General features: G+C 34.8%; 5 protein-coding genes and 1 non-coding gene across 10 annotated transcripts; all 6 read right to left on the bottom strand.

The window, feature by feature from the left end:
* Positions 1–833: 833 nt before the first annotated feature.
* On the bottom strand, positions 834–5,844 carry LOC116849832 (proteasome activator complex subunit 3). Of its 3 annotated transcripts, XM_032827400.1 has the most exons (6): positions 5,685–5,844; positions 4,532–4,683; positions 2,593–2,625; positions 2,155–2,475; positions 1,901–2,037; positions 834–1,797 (listed from the first exon to the last, which is right to left on the bottom strand). In XM_032827400.1, exons 2-6 carry the CDS (start codon positions 4,553–4,555, stop codon positions 1,575–1,577), a joined length of 738 nt encoding a protein of 245 aa, XP_032683291.1. In that variant the 5' UTR covers positions 4,556–4,683; positions 5,685–5,844; the 3' UTR covers positions 834–1,574. The 3 variants fall into 3 exon arrangements, with proteins under 3 accessions (XP_032683291.1, XP_032683290.1, XP_032683292.1); XM_032827399.1 differs by lacking the exons at positions 4,532–4,683; positions 5,685–5,844 and adding an exon at positions 4,012–4,373; XM_032827401.1 differs by lacking the exons at positions 4,532–4,683; positions 5,685–5,844 and adding an exon at positions 2,899–3,844.
* A 2,471-nt stretch (positions 5,845–8,315) lies between these two features.
* Positions 8,316–11,039, bottom strand: LOC116849830 (26S proteasome non-ATPase regulatory subunit 11). Its single transcript, XM_032827396.1, has 4 exons — positions 10,301–11,039; positions 9,515–9,909; positions 9,100–9,424; positions 8,316–8,763 (listed from the first exon to the last, which is right to left on the bottom strand). The coding sequence occupies exons 1-4, from the start codon at positions 10,619–10,621 to the stop codon at positions 8,533–8,535; spliced, it is 1,272 nt and encodes a 423-aa protein (XP_032683287.1). The 5' UTR covers positions 10,622–11,039; the 3' UTR covers positions 8,316–8,532.
* Positions 11,040–11,543: 504 nt separating this feature from the next.
* LOC116849831 lies at positions 11,544–13,369 on the bottom strand. Its single transcript, XM_032827398.1, has 5 exons — positions 12,818–13,369; positions 12,617–12,750; positions 12,171–12,509; positions 11,813–12,080; positions 11,544–11,717 (listed from the first exon to the last, which is right to left on the bottom strand). The coding sequence occupies exons 1-5, from the start codon at positions 12,862–12,864 to the stop codon at positions 11,627–11,629; spliced, it is 879 nt and encodes a 292-aa protein (XP_032683289.1). The 5' UTR covers positions 12,865–13,369; the 3' UTR covers positions 11,544–11,626.
* A 15-nt stretch (positions 13,370–13,384) lies between these two features.
* On the bottom strand, positions 13,385–13,456 carry Trnaq-cug. Its single transcript has one exon. It is a non-coding gene; the product is annotated as a tRNA-Gln (tRNA).
* Positions 13,457–13,958: 502 nt separating this feature from the next.
* Positions 13,959–15,284, bottom strand: LOC116849827 (THUMP domain-containing protein 1 homolog). Its single transcript, XM_032827393.1, has 5 exons — positions 15,034–15,284; positions 14,794–14,955; positions 14,464–14,708; positions 14,165–14,384; positions 13,959–14,058 (listed from the first exon to the last, which is right to left on the bottom strand). Exons 1-5 carry the CDS (start codon positions 15,244–15,246, stop codon positions 14,005–14,007), a joined length of 894 nt encoding a protein of 297 aa, XP_032683284.1. The 5' UTR covers positions 15,247–15,284; the 3' UTR covers positions 13,959–14,004.
* A 54-nt stretch (positions 15,285–15,338) lies between these two features.
* LOC116849826 (homeobox protein 2-like) lies at positions 15,339–19,962 on the bottom strand. Of its 3 annotated transcripts, none has more exons than XM_032827392.1 (7): positions 19,799–19,961; positions 18,940–19,175; positions 18,001–18,799; positions 17,789–17,866; positions 17,514–17,713; positions 16,989–17,414; positions 15,339–15,660 (listed from the first exon to the last, which is right to left on the bottom strand). In XM_032827392.1, the coding sequence occupies exons 2-7, from the start codon at positions 19,172–19,174 to the stop codon at positions 15,638–15,640; spliced, it is 1,761 nt and encodes a 586-aa protein (XP_032683283.1). In that variant the 5' UTR covers position 19,175; positions 19,799–19,961; the 3' UTR covers positions 15,339–15,637. The 3 variants fall into 3 exon arrangements, with proteins under 3 accessions (XP_032683283.1, XP_032683281.1, XP_032683282.1); XM_032827390.1 differs by having other exon boundaries at positions 15,345–16,851; positions 19,799–19,962; XM_032827391.1 differs by having other exon boundaries at positions 15,345–16,848; positions 19,799–19,960.
* Positions 19,963–20,722: the final 760 nt, after the last annotated feature.

The following is a 20,722-nucleotide window of genomic DNA, read 5'->3' as shown; positions in this document are numbered from 1 at the left end:
ATATATATATATATATATATATATATATATATATATATATATATATATATATATATATATATATAATAGATATTGTTATCTTGAAGCAAATATATTTTTAGACAAAACATGACTTTGACAGATAAAACAAGGTCAACGAATAAACGAATAATTGTACAAGAAATAAGCTACATATTTTTGTATTTATTAAATCTACAAGTATTTTAAAGTCGCTGAGTATTCACGTAGCTGTCCTTGTTTGATGACGTCAGAAGCAAGAAATGACATGTTTGCGAATCTTTATAAATTGCTCCAAACACTATCTTCTTACTATCACAATTAATAAATAGCCATTGATATGACAGAAATAATAAGAAAAGTTAAAACTTGAGTTGCATGTCAATAATTTTATAGCTATTTATTATTAATTTTAACAGCAAAAGGAGAGCATTCTGAACATTTTACAAATTTACTGAACTAACCACAAGTGTCGTTTTATGGATATATCTTTATATTTCAACGCATAACGCAAGAATCGTGAGCATGCAATTTCTTGCTTCTGTCACCAAACAAAAACAGCCGAATAACCAAGAGGTTCTCTTAATACATTTTTGTATATTTTTACTCATTGTACCTATTCTGATTATTGATTATATATTTATCCTATTTTTCACCTCTTAATATGCATAATTATATTGTTAATAAATATAGAGAATCTTTTGTGTTAGAAATTATCTGTCTAGTTGAATACATTTTTAATGAGAACGTTTGACAGAAAAGAAGAAATACATTTATTTTTATTTCTTCCCTTTCTCAAGCATCAAATAACACTATATTTTATATGAAATTCTTTGTAAACATTTGCTAGCATGTATGTTTATTTTACATTTAGAGTTTATTGTAACACAATGTATGTAAGATTTACATGACAGAAGGGGTACTAGGCTACCTTTCAAGGATATTTAGTTCATACTATTTAATATCTTGATTTACGTTCCAATCTTCTTACAGATATAAATTACAAATGATCCACTTAACTATACTAAATTCGATCTATAATCGTCGGTTATTTCTTTTACAAGTGCCCCAATTATGTGATCGGCGAAAGTACATGTACGTATTATACTACACCGCATTACTTTGTAACGGAACTTACACTGAAAAACATCCGTAAGTATATCAGGTTCGATGTTAAATTCGCGAAGCGTGAAATAGACCAATCTCACGAGATGAATATCCACGATCCCGAAGAGAACCTAGTGATGTTCGCTGGTAAAAGCCGAGAAATTTCTTAAAATTATTCTCCATGTATTAACGCGCGACGAAAAGTCTATTATGTGAACTTAAACATATTAATAATTTAAGTGTACATCCTAGGTAATACAATTCCACAAAGAGTGTAGTGTGTAGCTATCAATTTTATTTCATAGTGCCATAAATGGTTGAACAGATGATGGACTAATTCCAAGGCAATCGAATCATATCGTGAGAGAAAGATGGAATTTTCTTTTCTGTTTCTATTTCTGTTCTGAAGTTTGAACATTCAGCGTGGCGTTCCGTGCGTACGCATAATGTAACTTTACGTACGACTACGCTTAGTACAGAGATTGCGCGTTGGAGGAACGTGGCCGTTTGATCTTCTCCAAGTTCTTCATTACAAGATCATGCAGAGAACAGTAACGATTGCGGACCTCACACATGACAAGCCATAAACTCACATACTCCTTCTCGTCCAATTCCTGAACTGCCCTTCTATAATCGATGATGTGTGGATACTTAGCGACTTTACTAACGACTTTACCCCTGGAGATAAAGTACCTGCAAAAAAATGGAAGATATTTTTTTTTCTCTTGCTCTATCAGCCTAAGGATTTCGAATATGAATAGTTGATAATATCAATTGTTTGTTGTCCCTACTTTACCTAGAAATTTGATCAAAGAATGCAGCTGCTTCACTTTCAACTGATTGGATCTCAGCTAACGTATCCTCTTGAATTGACACACCAAAATTATTTCCATCTTCAATTTTGGGGATCAAGAAAGAAATCCACATTTTTAGCTGCAACAACATCATCAATAATAATTTCAGAAGTCTATCCACAATATGATAAGAGTTATTTCAACAAAGAGGCAGTAATAATAAGGCTGTTAATATTCTAGCACACTTAATACTCACTAAGTTGGAGTCCTCCAAAAGTTGTCTAATATAGGGTTTAACTATGTGAATCAAATCACACAGTGGTTTGTTGCAAGGTACTGGACCACTTGGAAGTACCATGACTTTGGTTCCGCTAGTCTCCTCCACATTATTGTCTAATTTACATTTCTTCGAAGCAGGACCATATTCGGAATGATTAAGAATGATGGGGTCTGGAATGGGTACATTTAACTCTTGATGTACATCTGACAGCTTCCGATTACAAAATCCAGGTGTTTCCAGCAATTCATTTAATTTGACTATCTTCTCAGGGAATCCTTTTATTAAGAGTTGTTCTGCCTGTAATATTACATAGAAATATGTACAGAAATATGCATCATACAATTCTTTAGTAATAAAAATCAAATAATTCTTTAGTAGTAAAAATCAAATATAATACTTAAGAAACCAAATTACCTTAGACTTAAGAGAGTCTTTGTATTCCTGAACCTGTAAAATAAACTCGAAACATATATAACTTTGATAAGCTGGTAAAAGCTGATGATGCTTGTACAGATACATTAAATAACAAGTGATTTTAGATTAAAGAGTTAGAAGAGATGATGTATACAAATTTCTTTACTAGTATAAAATATAATAACATAGTGGATCTCAAAAATAACATATAAATAGCAAATAAAAAATAAATAATAATAATGTCGATATTGAGACAAAGTATTTTGAATGTTGAGATAATGTCCCAATGCAAATCATATCTATTACACTTTCAGTTCCTTTATTTTCTGTATAACCATTTGGCAATACATTATTGGAATCACTGTTTGGATTATTAGGAAATACAGAAAACATTTATGTAGATAATGATAAGTGTTTTGAGAGTATTTAACACTTCAAGAAGTTTCAAGCAAGATTTTGATTTGAAAATTTCAACTTGCACTTTCACATGACAGAATACAGAATCAGAATGAGAGAATACAGTTTTTAAAGGTTATAACACAGAATACTCAATTGTTTGCTGAGTCATACAGTGATGAAAATTTTTGGCACAATTTGTAGGATTTTTTATTCTTTAAAAAATAAACTTAAAAATTCATAAAAAACACAAAAATATATTTATAATAAACTTTGTTCCATCCATCTCTCTATTTTGTAGAGACTCAATTGAGACTTATCTGAACAATACAAAAAGAAAACTAATATGATTTAAAATTTTATGTAAGGTTCCTGAGTACTCGTATATCGTTCATCTCTTTTTAATGATGTCAGAAGTAGGGAAACACATGTTCAAATTCATGTAAAATACATTGAAATAAAAAGATATATCCGTAAAGTGATATTTGCAATCGATTGAGCAAATATGTAAAATAGACTAAACACTTCCTTTTTGCTCTAACAATAAATAATTTATCGTAAATAAACATAATAGAATCATGAAAAGATTGTTACAAATATATCTTTTTATTTCAATATATTTTCTACAAAAACTTTTAACATTGCATTTCCTTGCTTCTGATGTCATTAAAAAAAAGAGAGATAGATACCCAAGGAGCCTTGATATAAGATATATAACTCTAGATAAATATACCTGTATTAATGCTAATAGTGTTCTAAACTAGAAAAATTTATTTTGTTACTAATAACTTTGTTCCTTTCAGGAATCTGTATAACAATTTTGAATAGTACTATTGGACACAAAGAACCATTGCAACCAGTAGCTGTTTATAGCAACAATCTATACAAAAAAAAAAAAAAAGCAAGACGAAGACACATGTATATTATAGGCGATTGTATAATCACTAACAATAATATCATCGCTTTTCTAATCATGAACCTGCGAAAAATGATTTACATTAAAACCATAAGAGATCTACATACAACGTGATCACTTTCTATAAGCTCCATAAGTTTATCAAAAGCGACACCACCGTTACTATCAGTGACATTCTCATCCATTTCACCAACTGTAGCGTTGACTCGTTAACGGAACGAAATTGACGCTATGACCAGACTCGAAAGAGCCATCAGGCGAAACATTACAGCGAACGTACGCGAAGAAAGAGGTTAAAGTCGTTAATGTGCCACGAACGTTTTTTTTTTTTATAGTACCCGATACGCGCGCCTAAGCGTAGGCGATGCACAAAGAAGGACGAAAAGAGTCAAGAAAAATTCGTCGACAGACTTCCCTGTACGATCGCGATGGTGACAATAAACCCGCAGCTTTTCCCCAATGGACAGACATGACCACAAGTATTAATAAACACGCTCGGACGAATACCGGTGTTTAACCTAACCACCACGATCGCTGTTCCGTCGACGCGCTCTGCCTGCAGTTAGATTAGTCCTCCTTATGCAGTGCTAATGTGCTTGGTTACACCACAAAATCGCGATATTTTACCTTTTGTGCCGTAGCATCCGCCATTATACGTCCTGTAGAAAAACTTTTCTAAACTACACTGTGTATTATGTCCCTTTGTTAAAACGTGCACTTTAAGCAGGAAGTGGCGCTGTGATGTGTTGCGGCAAGTACTACTATCGCCATCTGGAGTTCTAAAATAAGAAAAGCAAAACAACGTCTCCGAATCCCTGATTGGTCGACGGCGTTCAAATTCTTGATTGGTTGACTCGACGCCATATTGTGACTGCAGCCAGTCGTTGCGTCGACAACCGACGTATGTATATACACTGATGTTCATTAAAAGGGCCTTTGTACATAGAAAAATTTTAACCGTAAAGCCCGTATCAGACTACCGACTACGACTGCCGACTTTCAATGGAACAATCACAGTGAAGCGCTGACTCGGCGCCTCACTGTGATTGGTCTATTGAGAGTCGGCAGTCGTAGTCGGCAGTCGGTAGTCTGATACGGGCTTAAAGGTGCGTTCAGATGGAAAAAGAAATAGCGAAACGGAACAGTTACGGAAAAGAGATATAGTGGGAGTCAGGCAATCAGAGTAATTCCATTTTTATGCCGTTCTGTTGTTTGATAGGTAGGTTTTACATGGCACAATTAGAGCATATATATAGAGGGAATTGCGCATGTCTTCTGTAGACCAAAAGTGTCTCCAAGATCTGTACGAGAGAAAAAGATATACATTCCTATCGCTCCTCTGTGCGCATGCGCCAACATGCGTCAGTTGTTGCAGGATTACAAAATTATTGGTTTCAATATATTTTAATTGAATTCTATCAACTTTACCGAAAAATAGCAAGAGATAAAAATTGTTTATTTTCTTCTCATAGAGCTCTGAGAATTTTTTCAGAATTTTATATTAACTATTTAGTACTGCATTTTTTTACATTTTCTTACATTTTCTTAAAATATTAGAAAGTTAATACAAAATTCTGAAAAAATTCTCAGAGCTCTATGAGAAGAAAATAAATAACTTTTATCTCCTGTCAACTCTATAACCTAACCTAACTTGTTAACTTCAACGCATGCGCACAGAGGACGAATAGGAACGTATAGCTTTCTCTCTCGCACACATCTTGGAGACACTTTTGTGCCAGCATTCCCTCTCCATATAATATGCTCTAAGTTTGTTACTCACTAAATACAAGGCCTCTTCTTCCATATCTTTCTTAATTGCGTCCGAACCACCACCTCGACGACACGGGTTAATGAAGTTCTTACGTTCTTAAATCGGGCCGTGACTCAATACTCCGATATTAAACGCGCGGTTTGTGCTGAGAATTGTGACAAACGGCCCTCGATCAAAATCGTCATCAGAAGTTGCCGTCCTCAACCTCGTGCAAAAAGGGGGTTCCTGACCACACCACTACGGGGAGCTCTGGCGCAGGACACGCACGCAGACCGCAAAGGCGACACTCTAGATAACTGGGCGTAGAAGCCGGTAAGTTAGAACTTTATAGGGACGTCTACATTGGATGTAAATAGCAAGAAGTAGAAAGCAAGAGTAAGAAATTGACCAACCACAGTCGAATGTGAGAAGAATAATCAACTATGATTGGTCAATTTCTTATTCTTACTTTCTACTTCTTACTGCTTACTTCCAATGTAGACGTCCCTTATTTGCCGCCAACGACACTACTTTCTTTAATCCGTGCGTAACAGCGGGCATGCATCCGCTCTGCATTTGTTCCGCGGTATAGCTTGGCGAATCTAGGATCGCGTGGATCCCCGGGGGAGAATCACGCAGATTCGAATTAATCCGAAAAGAAAGCAATCCGGTTCCGGCAGCACGGCCCGAGCATTGCATCATACTCGCGCAGCCGCGGCCGGCTGGAACGTAACAGTAGTGTTGTGCCGACAATTACGACAATTGGAATGCAATTTGTGTCGCCGTGTGCATGAAAGTGTCTAAGGATATTGCAATTGGAAAGCACTCGATAAGAACCAGGGCTCTGAAAATATTGGGTGCTTACGATAACGAGAGTAGAGCGAGTGAGATCTGGATCTAAGAGAATAATATAATCTCCTATCTATAACTGTAATATTCTATGGTCTGCTCTTGCTCCTGCTCTTGCAGTCTCATGAACACAGGAGCAGATCAGTTCATCTCACGAACAACAAAGGGTACCCTGGTAGCACATGTTGGTTTTATATACGTTTTATAAACGTATGTAACGTTTTATTATCGTTTGTAAAATATATCAAAAACGTTTCTTAAACGACACGTGTTACTTGGGTAATGTATCATACTTAAAGTGTATTAATATTTTATCTTAAATTTACACTTAGATGTGAGTTTTTAAGCTGAATCAAGATTATATATAATATGTCACGTATTTCATACGGTTCAATTAAAATAAATTAATCAAGCTCTTTGCAATCTTTGATAATTGCAATCTGATCATCTGACGTGAGACAAGTTTCAAGTAATAACTATTAATACAGATTCAGTCTTGTTTAAGGAGAGTTTGAGAATCTCAAATAATTAATAAACTAAAATAATATGTTACATAATTCTTTAAATAAAGAAGATAAAATATTAATACTCTTTAATGGTTCCTGCACACAGGACGCGGTAATGCTTGCCGCGCGGCGGAAGTTCGCGCGACAGCCAATCAATATGCTGCTTTCCGTAATAACCTTCTAACTCTTACGGAAAAACAACATATTGATTGGCTGTCGCGCGGCAAGTATTACTGTGTTCTGTGTGCAGAAGTCATAAGTGTATGATACATAACCTTTTGTTGTTCGTGAGACGAACTCCTGGGGCCCGATGTTTGACGATGTACGAATGAGATACGCATGCGAAAATCTACGTAACGTGAACTATACATCTTCGCATGTGTATCTCATTCGCATACCATCAAGAATCGAGCTCCTGGATACCTATTATGGATTTCTTCGGAATCAATTCCGATTGGAAACATTCAGTTATTTCCTAGATTTTTATTGTCTTTTTTAGGGGAATTATTCCGATCGTAATTGATTCTGAAGAAATCCATAATAGGTACCCTGATCTGGGGGTCGATTGTGTATCTCAAAACGGAGTGAAAATGACAAAAGTGAGCAAATTTACTAGAATATTTGTAACTTCATTGGTCAATGTCTAGTGAATTTGCTCACTTTTGTAATTTTCACTCCGTTTCGAGATACACAATCGACTCCCTGCTCTTGTGTTCATGAGGCTGCAAGAGCAGGAGCAGACCATAGAATATTACAGTTATAGATGGGAGATTATACTATTCTCTCGGATCCAAATCTCAAGCGTTGTCTACAATATGCGGAGTAAGTTTGGAATAAGTAAGGCGTAAGAATTAACCAATCATAGACGATTATTTTTATAATAATCGTCTATGATTGGTCAATTCTTACGGCTTACTTTTTATTTCAAGCTTCACATATTGTAGACGACGCTTCACAGTCAACAAGTGAAACTTACCTTAGGAAACAAACTCTCTTATTGGATGTTGTATTTGGTGTAAGTTCGTCGTGTCATGTAACAGATGTATTACGCGTCAAACTTTCAAATGTGAAATACGTTATACTATTATCAATCATAAGTTTCGTCAAATACAAATTCTATTGTTTCAAGGGCAAGTAGGTAGATGAGTAGTTCTTTTAGTTTTGTTATATTTAATGTTTTTCGACATTATGACACTTTTCACCTCATTTCGCTTTTCTTTTTTCTTCTCTGAGAAATATTTACGAAAAATAACTTCGAGAACGCTAGATCAATGGGACTTATCTCAAGCGGATTGACTATTTCGTATTTAACGGTTCCTCTCCAACAATTTCTATTATCGATAAAGGCAACTCTATAAGAACATGTCGGATAAATGAGTACTTCTTTGCAGCAATACTCTTGTGTCGTCATTGTTAATTACGGAAACACAGTTAATCGACCATGTTTAATAAAAGTAACGAATTATTAAGGATTATAATCATTGCGGTAGATTTTTCCTTGTATAAATACATATTAAATAAGGCTAGGTGAGTTTCTTTGCTTTCTGGTAAAGTGTATCGACGACCTTTCCCATGCTGTGTATCGTGTCCAGCGCAATTTCGTAAGTCTTGTCGCGGGGTGTATCTTCGAAAACAATTAAGACGCCCTCTCCCTGGTCGAGGACTCCGCGGAGCTTTTTGTCCAATATCATCTGCGACAGTTTCTTTTCTACTTGTGCCAATGGTAGAGATATACACGAGGCAATGTGGCTTACCTGTGAAAAAAGAAATTAACTTCTTCCACCTGGTACCTTTGAGGTAAAAGTACCGATGTCCGAACAGATACCTAATCCTGAAATATTCTTCTTATTTTGGCTCCTTTAAAAACAAATATTTGAACTTTCATAACATATGAAACATATTCTAAATAAAAAAAAATATTTATATTTAACAACAATAAGAATGTCCAGAATTAGGTACGTGTCCGGATATTTAGTACTTTCACTTTACCAAGAAATCTTCAATCCACCATAGGATCTTTGACTGAAACGAAACGCGTGTTCAGTCAACGTGCTCGCATATCTTTATAAATATCTTGTCCTCATAAATACCTGAACTCGTGAATAAGGTTCAACTAAACGGCAGAGATTTTGCTCCAGCATAGCGTCATAGAGGGAACCAAGATGTGCGCGTACAATCACGTCGTCCTCTAATTGCTGTCGGTATTGCTTGACTGCCTTTTGAAAATCTGCCAATGATCGTCGATGACTGGCTTCGGCAACTGCGCGCATCGCGTCCAAGTCTGATCCCGCGTATTTCACCGCCAGTTTGCCAGACATGATCGCCTGAACGTCTTCCGGCGTACGCAACATGATTTTCGACAGTAACATATACTTGAGCGCTGTCAGTGCTTTGGGACTTTCAACACTGTCATACCTAGAAATGGAAAGAGTATACAGACATGTGTTGTCGTCGGGAGACCGCCAGAACCGGCTTCCTGAAATGAGATATATTGGCTATAGATACCCCTCGAAGGCTTCATAGAAGTAAGAGTAAGCAGTCTTGAAATCTCGCTCGTCCGCAGCGTGTAATATTCCAGATTGTAGATCCAAAGCCGCCTGCATCTTGGGTGGACAATAAATCGCGTTGGCAGTTGTCCTAGCGCTGGTGAGTGCAGCTCTGGCCTTTGCTAAATTGCTTAAAGCATGATATGTCTTGCTCTCTAACAATTGAACTTCTACTAGTAGCTGTTTGTCGTCGAGTTTCTTCAGTTCTTTCAGGAGAGCAGAGCCTAGCTGCAAAGCTTCGCTGAACATACCCGTATCAAAGTAAAGGGCTATTAAGCGTGCTTCTAAAGATTGCCTTAAAAATGTTCTGCGTTCTTCTTTCGCCCATTCTATGCATTCTTTACACAATTGCACCTAAAGAATATACAAATAAAGAATGTAAATAAATACAATATACTTAAGTTTTTGAATATATTTCTTGAGTACAATATGACTTAATATATTTAAGTATAGCATATTTTGTAGAACAATATCAATAAATTGTATAAGACCAAAAAAGTCTGAGTTTTAAAGCCATCAAGTCCCATAATCTTAAATTCCTCTCTAATTATAGTTTTATCTTTAAGAACTGACAATTACATGTTTCTTCCTTTACTTGTAATTAAAGTATCGTAGCTTGTAAACGTCGACATAGTTGACATTTGTTGTTAGTTGGACAATTGATCTAGCATAACCTAATCAACTCTATATCTTATATTGGAGCCTAACATTCTTTTCTCACAAGTATAAAAACAACAACAATTACCTCAATACCAATACCAGCTTCTAGATCTAGGAAGAAGTCCACCAAAGAGCGCACAAGCTTAGCAGCTTTTGCCTTACTGATGAGGCTGAGGAACGGTCTGGTGGCTTTAATGAGTTCGGCCAGCTCTTTCGCCTTGCCTTCCTTCTTGTAGAGTTCGCCCAAGTGCAGGATACCCTGCTCCTTGACGCGAATGTTGTCCTCGTCATTTTCTGCAGCGCCGATACTCGGATCCGACACAATCTCGTTCAGCAAGGAGATGCCTTCGCTGCGATCCGTCACCGAGACCGCCTGGGCCCGCTCGATCAACATCGCACCGGCCATCTCGGAGTCGTGGAGTCCTCGTTTCCTCGTAGACGCGATGATCGTCGGAGCGTGTCCGCGAGCGACTCACACTTGTCACGTTCGTCTACTGTTACTGCTAATAAACGCCGAAATGCAGCCGTGAGAGACAGAAAAAAAAAATGTCGCGGACGCGGAGCGCGCACGTATGCGTGTACGAAACGTGCCAGTCAACGCAAGTGATCTTTGTGTCGCAGCGCGGGCAAGCCAATCACACTCGTTGAACGTATAACTATTCTCACTCGCTTGCGAGGTAACCCAATAATACACTCTCGTTCGTTCCCTCACTTGCTCACGCTCCGCCGCTTTCTTTCCTCTGTATCTGTCTTGTCACTCCTCGCCACTCTTCTCGCCAGATCCCCGAAGCCGCAAAACTCGTGTCATGGTGCTACGTGAGTCAAGCCAGTCACTGTGTCATCAATGTCGCGCTCCCTCTTTTGACCGTGGATCGAGACTATGGAAAGTTTAAGCCCAATTTATACCGATGTAAAGCGTACTTAGTCGAAACTTCCGCATGAAAAAATGAACCAATCCGAACGGAGGACTCGATGGCGTTTCACGAAACTTGATTATAGTTTATCCGTATTTGAATAGGCATATAATGGATATACGCAAAATTGATAAGTCATGGCCTATATTCTAAATCTTCTTTTATATATAAGTGTCTGTAAAAAAGGCTTAGAAGCCACCTGATTGGCTAGGAAGCTATTTTTAAGGTACTTTTATCGACAAAAGAGGGTTCAGAATACGGGCCCATGTTTGACAAAGAAACGCGGCAATATTAAAATAGATAATTTTTATAATATAGGTAATTTCTTTAATTTCTTCTAAGGAAAATCTCACGGTTCAATTCTTGATTAGGGCAATATCTGTTATAAATAATATATATCTAACGTGACTTAAATATGAAAGTATAAAAGAGTAGTTTACTTAAATCTAATCAGTTTATCAGTTTTTATGAATTTGTAAGAGAATATTTGACATATTTTATGGGATTGTCTGTTGACTTTCATTCTGCATTAATAACGAAGCATTTTTCAACATCCGAATCTGTAAATTACACAGAGCTTCCAATAATCTGAAAAAAACGAATATGCAATATAACTATACATATTATACAATGTGACTTACTATGAGATTAGATAAGAATAGAAAGGGTTTTTTAGTTTATACCTTTTCTGAATATTTTCTATTTCACTATATGTCTCTGTAAAGTTCTTCAATTCATCATTAACAGTGCAATACACATTGCCTTTGGGACCAATTAAATCTATGATATCCTCTAAAACTTTTGAACACTTTTTTAATACTTCCTCAGTCTCCTTCCACTGTAATGGCGTTTCAGGTAGGATTATATCATTACAACATAATACATCTAAGGGCTCTAGAAGAGACTGTAATTTAGACAGCTTATCTTTTACTGTGCTAAACATTTCGTTTTCTGTAAAAACATTATATACATAAGTATATATTAAATCAATTATCAAATAAATTAATTAGTTTAAATTAGTTCAACTGGTTTAGATCTTACTGATGCATTTTGTTAATGCAGCTACTTGCATATCTGTCTCTGCTTGTGCTAAAGTCAAATTTTTTATATCTTGTTCTCTTGTCTTAATTTTTATCAGCTTCTTCATGTCTTGGTCAATCTCTTGTGTTATAGTAGCTAATTGTGTAATCATGCAATGCTTCTTTTCTTCAATTTTCTTTTTTATTATGAGATTTACTAACATGGATTGCAAATATTCATCGTACAGCAATGAAAGTTCTAAATTTTTACTCTCTGTATCTGTACCTTTTTGTATATCTAATAAAGACTGTGATGGCATGATTGATTGCCTGCTTGTGGCAATTCCTTTCTTCTGTAGTTCTACAAAAAAGCAATATAGATATGTAGTATTACATAGATATGTAGCATTACATTGGTATATAATAAAGAAAAACAGTTAGTACAAGTGGAATTTCTACAAAACTCACTCTGTGTTCGCATATCACTTGGCATAATCGTTTTTTTGTTAAATCTAGCTTCATTTCTAGATGTCATTGTATGAACATTGGGTAAAGTGTCCGACAGAGTCCTTTTAACATCTGATGTGCCTGCTTTGTGAGCTCTATACAGAAAAAACAGCATGACATTAAACAGATATAAATTTCATAATAAAATGACAGACTTTTTACCTTCGAATGCGTTCCAGTTTTGGAGTGTCCTTATTAGTATTCTGCATTTTTTATAACCACACTTTTTACAGATACAATAATAATGAGTTTAACCTGATATTTTTAATGATAATATTGTTATTGTTAGGCGTCGTTGTGTAGTTATTGTATATTATATGACATACATAATAACGCGGAATGACGTTATTATTATTTTATTTCTGGTGGACAATCCACCAAGTTTTCAGTCTTCTCCGAGAATATTTATGGCTATGTGGCTATGACAACGTTATTTTTTTTCTTTTAATTCTGGTGGAGTATCTTCCATCAAAACTTCAGCCTTCTCCGAGGATATTTTTGGCTATGTGGCTATGACATTATCGTTAACAGGTTAAGTCAACGGCACACGATGCTTGTTTTCATGAATATCCAATCAGAATACAGTAAATGTGTTCCCTTCCCTCTTATAATCTAAATTTCAATTTACTAAAATATGTTATATCATTAGAATATGTATATAATACCAATATATATATAAAAATATAAGCTCTATTTTAGATAATAAAAAAAAATCATATATCTAAAATAAGGTCCCACCGAGATTTGAACTCGGATCGCTGGATTCAGAGTCCAGAGTGCTAACCATTACACCATGGGACCTTGTCGCAAAGCAGAGCTTATTATTTGAATTAAAAGTGGAAAAGTTAAAAGTATAAATAAATATTATATTTATTATTTATTATTAATTTTAATAACTGAAAAATCTTAAAATTCATGTCTCTCCTTTATTATAAATACTTTAAATTTAATTACTTTGTTTTAAGTCCTCTTTTTCAGATGTTATTTTATAATTTTTTTAACTTTTAATAATTATAATACACATAGCTGATAGTGTATAATTCTAAAAAAAATCACTCAGTGCGGATAAAAAAGTTATTATAGCATGTACGTTTTTATTTATACATTTTCATTAAATATAAACGTTTTACACAACACACACACACACACACATACATTATATAAACAAGTCGATTGAAGCCCCAAACTGAATATTTTTTTCAATTTACATATATTAAAATTTTTATTTTTATGATATACATCTTCACTTCTTGCATATTTCTAATATAATTGTATTTGATTTCTTTTTTTAATTTTTTATTTGTTGGTTCTGCTACTTTTCTTACTGTTGGTGGGTATTTCAAAATTTCCTAAGGATCTTTTATTTCATCCTTCTTTGTTTCATCACTTTTTGTTTCTAATTCCTAATTAACGTAAAAAAATTATTATATATTAGAGCATTTACATAACATTAAAAAAATAAAATTCTCATTTTTACATTAGTTTTGTGAATATAATAATATATCTTACCTTATTTTTTGTACTATTGCATATTTCAATAAGATTATATTTCTTAAATTTATAATAATTAGGAGCAATAGAAAGTAAGCAAAGTCCTCGTATTATTTCAACAACAACAGCTATCTCTGGATTCTTCAAGTCAGCTTTGTTACCCGGATTTTTCTTTGAAATAATTTCTGCTAGATCTTCAATAATCTCATTTCTTTTAATACTATTATTACTATGACGGCTAAAATATTATTAATAATTACAATTTCTACACACACAAGATGACCATTTATTTTTAATTATTATTTGTGCTGACTTACTTAAACACAATACTAAATGTTTTGGGCTCCTGAGAAAAGTACTTCTCGAATAACACGCTAGCTCTTGTCCTTATATCATTCATGTATGCTTTACACACTACTTCAATTGGAAGTAATCTTAATAAGTATCTTGTGCATTGCTTCTTACTTGTGTCTAACTCAGTAACAATTTTAGTTACTAGTTCTAATGGTTTTGATAAGGTACTCATTATAAAAATCATATTTTTAACACCTGTGTCTACTACCTGCAAGAATAGTTATATTAAAAAGTATACAATCTCTACTTTTCATAAAGTAAAACCTCATCAATAATTATATGTAGCAACAAACCTGAAATCTTCGAGAAGACAATGGCATTTCACACTTTGCTTTAAGTTCATTGATTTCTTTCACTAAAGCTGTCGATATATCCTCCTCTCCATCAAGGTCTGAAGTAGATTTATCAGCCTCCTTCTTATCGAGTATATTTGATATATTTGATACCTCAGATTTCTTAAAATAAAAAGAAGGACAAAAATTAATATTGTTTTATGTGTACTCTCGAAACTAGTATTCTTTAACCATTAATACCTTAATTGTCTCCGACGTAGTACCTTCGTCCGCAAATTGATTAAGTAATTTGTAAGCGTCAGTTATACAGCCTTTTTCGTGAAAGTTGCATGTGCATAAGAATCCTGTCATACCTGGTTCTATTGTAAATAATTTACGTTTCTTGTGATTTTTGTGAAAATCTACGAAATGTTTATTTCTTTTACGTGTACTTGTTGTAACTTCGGATTGCATCTTTATTTGTTTTATTTATTTGTTATTTTCCTATTTTGTGCCAGGTAAAGTCAGGAAGTGCAGAAGGTAAACATTAAATGTACGCTACGCAGTTGGTGCACGTTGCACGTGTTTATTTGACATATCGAAATGGCTAACAATATGGCGTAACCAATCAGATTCTTCTCGTCTTTACATGTGATTTCACTTCCTTTGCTATGAAAAACATGCCTTACACGCCTTACATGTCTATATTCAAATTATGCACAAAAAACAAAAACTTTTAATTATGTTTTAAGGAACAATTCAATCAAAAAGTATTAAAATAATCAATTTGGTGCTCAATCCGAGTTGATGACGCGTTCTTCATAAATTTGTTTCCAATATTTCATAAACATTTCAGCTTGCTTCTTCAGGGTGAGATACAATCTGAAACTGAAACAGTTTCAAATATTAAGTATTAAAAAATCAGGTATTAAAATAATTCTTACTTCAAAGAAACGCTATGTATTTGTAAAGTTATCATATATATAAGCCAAGAACTTATCAATTTTTGTACGATTTCTAACAGTAATAATTGGAAAGGACTTAAAAATACATTTGCTTTATGCAACATTGATTTATATGTGTGGACTAAGTTCTCGTCTATAACATTATAATAACTTTTAATATTATGATGAGAAGGAAAACAATTATATTAGGGGTGGGAGAAGGATATCAGAATATCCGGCATAGAGGAACACGACGATTAAAGTACGTAGCTTCGATACAATAAAAGAGCGTGTCCTTAACTATATCGCATATGTAATATTATATCTAACACTTATCATTCTAAACTGTATAAAAACTGATTTTTACATAAAAATGTATCAGCGAGAAATAAGCAAGCTCTTGCTTTTGTGAACAAAAATATTTTCACACAATGTATGTATGTATGTGTGTATATATATATATATATATATATATATATATGCATGTATGTATGTATGTATGTATGTATTTTATAAATTCATTCACATAAAGCATTTTTATTGTATTTATATGAAATATCTCTAATAAATAAAGTGCAAGGTCTATTAAAACATATCCAGTTGTTTTTAAAGATAGAATTCTTTCAATGTGAAGAAGAATAAACTATGGATACTGCAAATAGTAATATTAATCACATATGAATTGCAATTGCCGTGTTTTTTTATATATATATATAAAGTAACCATAGATTTTCTGTCTTAAATTTATCATTTTACACGAGCAATATACAATGTACTAAAATATTATTTATTACGTTCAATATGCTATTTGACGTTTCCCTTATTGACAACAAGTTTTCCATAATTGCGTATTTAATACGGAATAAAATCAGGAGGATATAAAGAATTCTAAAGGTTAAAAAGTTCCCGATGCAATAAAATCTGCGGTGCGATTAAAATCTGCCGATGTTGGAGAAAGCTGCGAACAACGGCGCTGTAGTCGCGGGTGGTTGCTGATCGCCGATGTTTTTCAACAGATTTCCTTGCAACAGACTGTCGAGAGCTTTCTGAACTGTCGGATCGTTTAGGAGTGGCGACGGTGAAACTCCAGTGGAAGTGGTTGTTGTAGATGACGTAGTGGCAGTGATCGATGCTGCTGATATAACACGATGCACGTATGAAGTTTACAGTTTTAACGCTGACTCAACGGATTTTCTACAGTTCGTTAAATACCGCAAGGACCGATAGATGTACTTTGTACTCCAATTTTATCAACACAATCCCATGGTTTACCTGTTGCCCAGTTAGCTGGAGGCACCGGTGTCGGCACCGAAGTTGGCGCTGGTACCGGAGTAGGATCAGCAGTTGACGTGCTGGTTTTACTGCTGTTCAAGATGTTCAATATTCTTGTCTGTAATTCAGCTTGTTTCGGATCGTTAACCGCGAGCGTTGTCGTCACTGCCATATCCTTTGCGTCACCCAACTCCACTTGCACTTGTTCCTCGCGTTTCATATCGAGATATTTTATGACTCGGTCATATTGGAGAACTGTCAGTTGATGATTATCAGCCAACATATTTAGAAGAACTTGTATAGCGTCCGGATGACGTTCGCTCGCCAGAGGTGTGTTCAGCGGCACTGAACGTCCACCTGCCTTATAATTCGTAAAATCTCTCGAGATCAAGTTTATAGCATCTTCAACGGGCATATTTCTGTGTTCTGCAACGTGACGATAATTTAATGATCGATTAATATCGTGAAACAATTACTCGACAAAGCTGAATGAAGGACATTATAATCTTTTATATTGTGTCTTACCTTGCGGTAAGCCATGTAAGATATTCAGTGTTAAAGAATGGTGCTCTTGATTGATGGGTGTAACTACCACAGCGTACAGACAACCGCGGCTCGCGAGGTTTCCTAAAACACGACTTAAGAAAACATCTTCGTTTGGGAATAGCAGATCTACCGATAAACCGATCTTCTTCAATCGTAGTTCAATGGCTTCTGCATATTCTCTGTTGAAACAGACAACATGATATATAACACAAGCACTTGATTTTACGTAATAAGAGATATTGTAATTGTCTTACGTTAATGTTTTATTGACAACGATGATTTCACAATCGTTCTTCTCGGCCGCAAGATAATCAGATGATGCGCTCCCGCTCCTATAAGACATGTTTTTCCTATCATATATGCAAAAGTGCTTGCTATCGTGTTATTAAATTAATATAACATTCAGATAACAAGGAACTGTGGATATCAGAACTTTTAATTATCACGATAACGATTACCATCTCACCCGAAACTCGCATTTGTATCTCTAGTTCCAGTAGTTTTAAAATCATCGTAACGGTTTCCGGTGTCGTTAAAAGTGTCTCTACCGAAATTGTTACCGCGTCTATCTCCTTGCTTATGATCCCAGTCTCTCGTAGTAGTTTTCTCGTCTATTCGATTGCCCCTATTAATCGGGCTCCGATCTCTGAAATTGTTCGTGTTCGCGTTGTGATTATTTTTGTTTTTATTCTTTCCACCTCTTGTGCCTCGTGCTTTAAAGGTACCTCCGGTACCTAGACCGGCATTTTGGTTATTTCCCTGATTATTTTGATTTCGATTTTGATTCCCCCCAGGTCTGTTCTGATTTCCCATCTGATTGTTTCCAAACTGGTTGTTGATTCCTCTGTTTTGATTTCCAAATTGATCCGGTCCACGATTCAGATTACCTAAGTTAAACTGATTGTTTCCTCGATTTTGCGCAAGATTATTAAAATGGTCATTTCCACTGTTATTGTTGTGTTTTCCATTAAACTGGTCTTTGTCACCATCTCTAGCTTGATTTCCATCATCAAAGTGGACGTTTTCACCACTTCTATTTTCAGAATTTAATTCTTTTTGGTTGTTACCAAACGAATTATCATTCCCAAAGCCCTGATTTATGTTAAAACTTGTATTCCCTCCAGTAAAAGGTGGTTTATTTGCATTAAAATGATCATTTGTATTTTTAAACTGTTTATTCATGGAATTGAATTGATTGTTTAATCCACCCATTTGCTTTGCATTAACATTTCCAGATTGATTATCTTTCTTTGCTGGTCTGACATCTAGAATTTCAGAAGAAAACACAAGATCTATATATGTCAGTACTCATATTATATTATAAAAACTGAGAAAAATGTTAAAACTTAATAAAGTTTGTAAAAATATTAGTAGAGGAAATATGAAAACAACTATATTTCTATACCTATGCGTCTGCCTTTAAACATTGCGCCATCTTCATTTTGAATAGCTTTTTGAGCAGATTGTTCATCTTCAAATTGTACAAATCCAAAGCCTCTATTTATCAATGCTGCTATGACAGTGCCATATTTAGCAAAATGCTCCTCTAACTCTAATCTTGTGACATCATCAGTTTGTAAATGACCCACAAAGATGCGACTTGATGCTGTAGCAGGATCTTTCAACAGTCTGGCACTCATTCTAATTTTATAAAGCATTTTTTAGATGATTATTTTGATAAACTATCAAAAAACACACATTCTCATAAAATTTTATTAAAACTTACAAAATCTATCTTTTGTATAAGTTATAACAAATTCAAACTTATTTATAGTATATAATTGTTAAAGAATAATATGACTAGACTGTTACTACTTAATTTTTAATCATGAAAGTAGAATGTATAGAACAATCCAGTGTCTATGATTAATGAATATATTAAATTGAGTGTATTTGTGTCAAGTGCTTGAATAATCAATATAATTTCTTGCTTTTCGATAATATTAGTTATTGTGTGTAATAGAGTGAAAATTTCTCTAACCTCAGAATAATATACTTTAAACTTTAATAGTTTAGAATATAATAAAATGGACGCGCGATAAATCTTTGAATAAATCCCATAAATTTAGTACGTTGAAACAAATCTGGCGAATGATATGTCATATGAAAAAATTACTTAGTACAATATTATAAAAGACTATTTTTGACAATAACGTCGAGATACATCGAACTATAACAGCTGTATTGAACCAATATCTATATTAGCAAAATTGTGAACACATATCGAATTAATGAAGTAAATATATATCACTAATGAAACTTACCTCAAATAACTTTCTTATACTTTAGTCACAACAAAAATCTTGATCGCACGATTATTGTTTGTATATTTTGCAAAATCGTTTGTCGTATTACGACAGAGCCATCTTGTTGAAGCGTACTCGTTTCCCAGCATGAGTAACAACCTAAGGATGCGTTCGGAAAGACGCTATTAACGCTATCAACGCTACATATGTCTATACTAAACTAGAGGTTTGTTCTTTTCAACTGAACTAGTGCTGCACTAGACTACACTGGTTCGGAACTGGAACTGGCAAGTACAGCAAAAGTTCATAGGTTCAGACATGCAAGATACGGCTCCTGCACACAGGACGCGGTAATGATTGCCGCGCGGCGGAAGTTCGCGCGATAGCCAATCAATATGTTGTTTTTCCGTAGGAGAGCTAGAAGAGCTAGAAGGTTATTACGAAAAGCAGCATATTGATTAGCTGTCGTGCGAACTTCCGCCGCGCGGCAAGCATTCCTGCGTCCTGTGTGCAGGAGCCAATAGGATGGAAAAGAACGCCATAGTGCAAGAAACAACATAGCGCAACACATAATTTTAGATAAATAATTCTTCAGATAAAGAATTTACTGTACTTGCGTTAATGTATGTATCCCAATTGCCCGCAGAACATATCTGGGATATTACCATCTTCATTCCTTTTAATTTCTGCAATATTCATCTCTTTCATCTTCATAGATCTGTTCTTTTCCCCTGAACTATTTACACTGGTACAGTAACTTTTACTCTTGCACTGCACTGCTTGCACTAGCTCCAGACTCAGTGCAAGCAGTTCAGTGAACTGTTGCACTAATGGCTCCTGCACGCGGTAATGCTTGCCGCGCGGCGAAAGTCCGCGCGACAGCCAATCAATATGTTGTTTTTCCGTAAGAGCTAGAAGGTTATTACGGAAAGCAGCATATTG

The sequence above is a fragment of the Odontomachus brunneus genome, unplaced genomic scaffold, assembly GCF_010583005.1.
Source record: "Odontomachus brunneus isolate Ranch 3 - 2012 unplaced genomic scaffold, Obru_v1 Obru_scaffold_126, whole genome shotgun sequence".
In the NCBI taxonomy this organism is placed as follows: domain Eukaryota; kingdom Metazoa; phylum Arthropoda; class Insecta; order Hymenoptera; family Formicidae; genus Odontomachus; species Odontomachus brunneus.
This window is presented reverse-complemented; position numbering and strand designations above follow the sequence as displayed.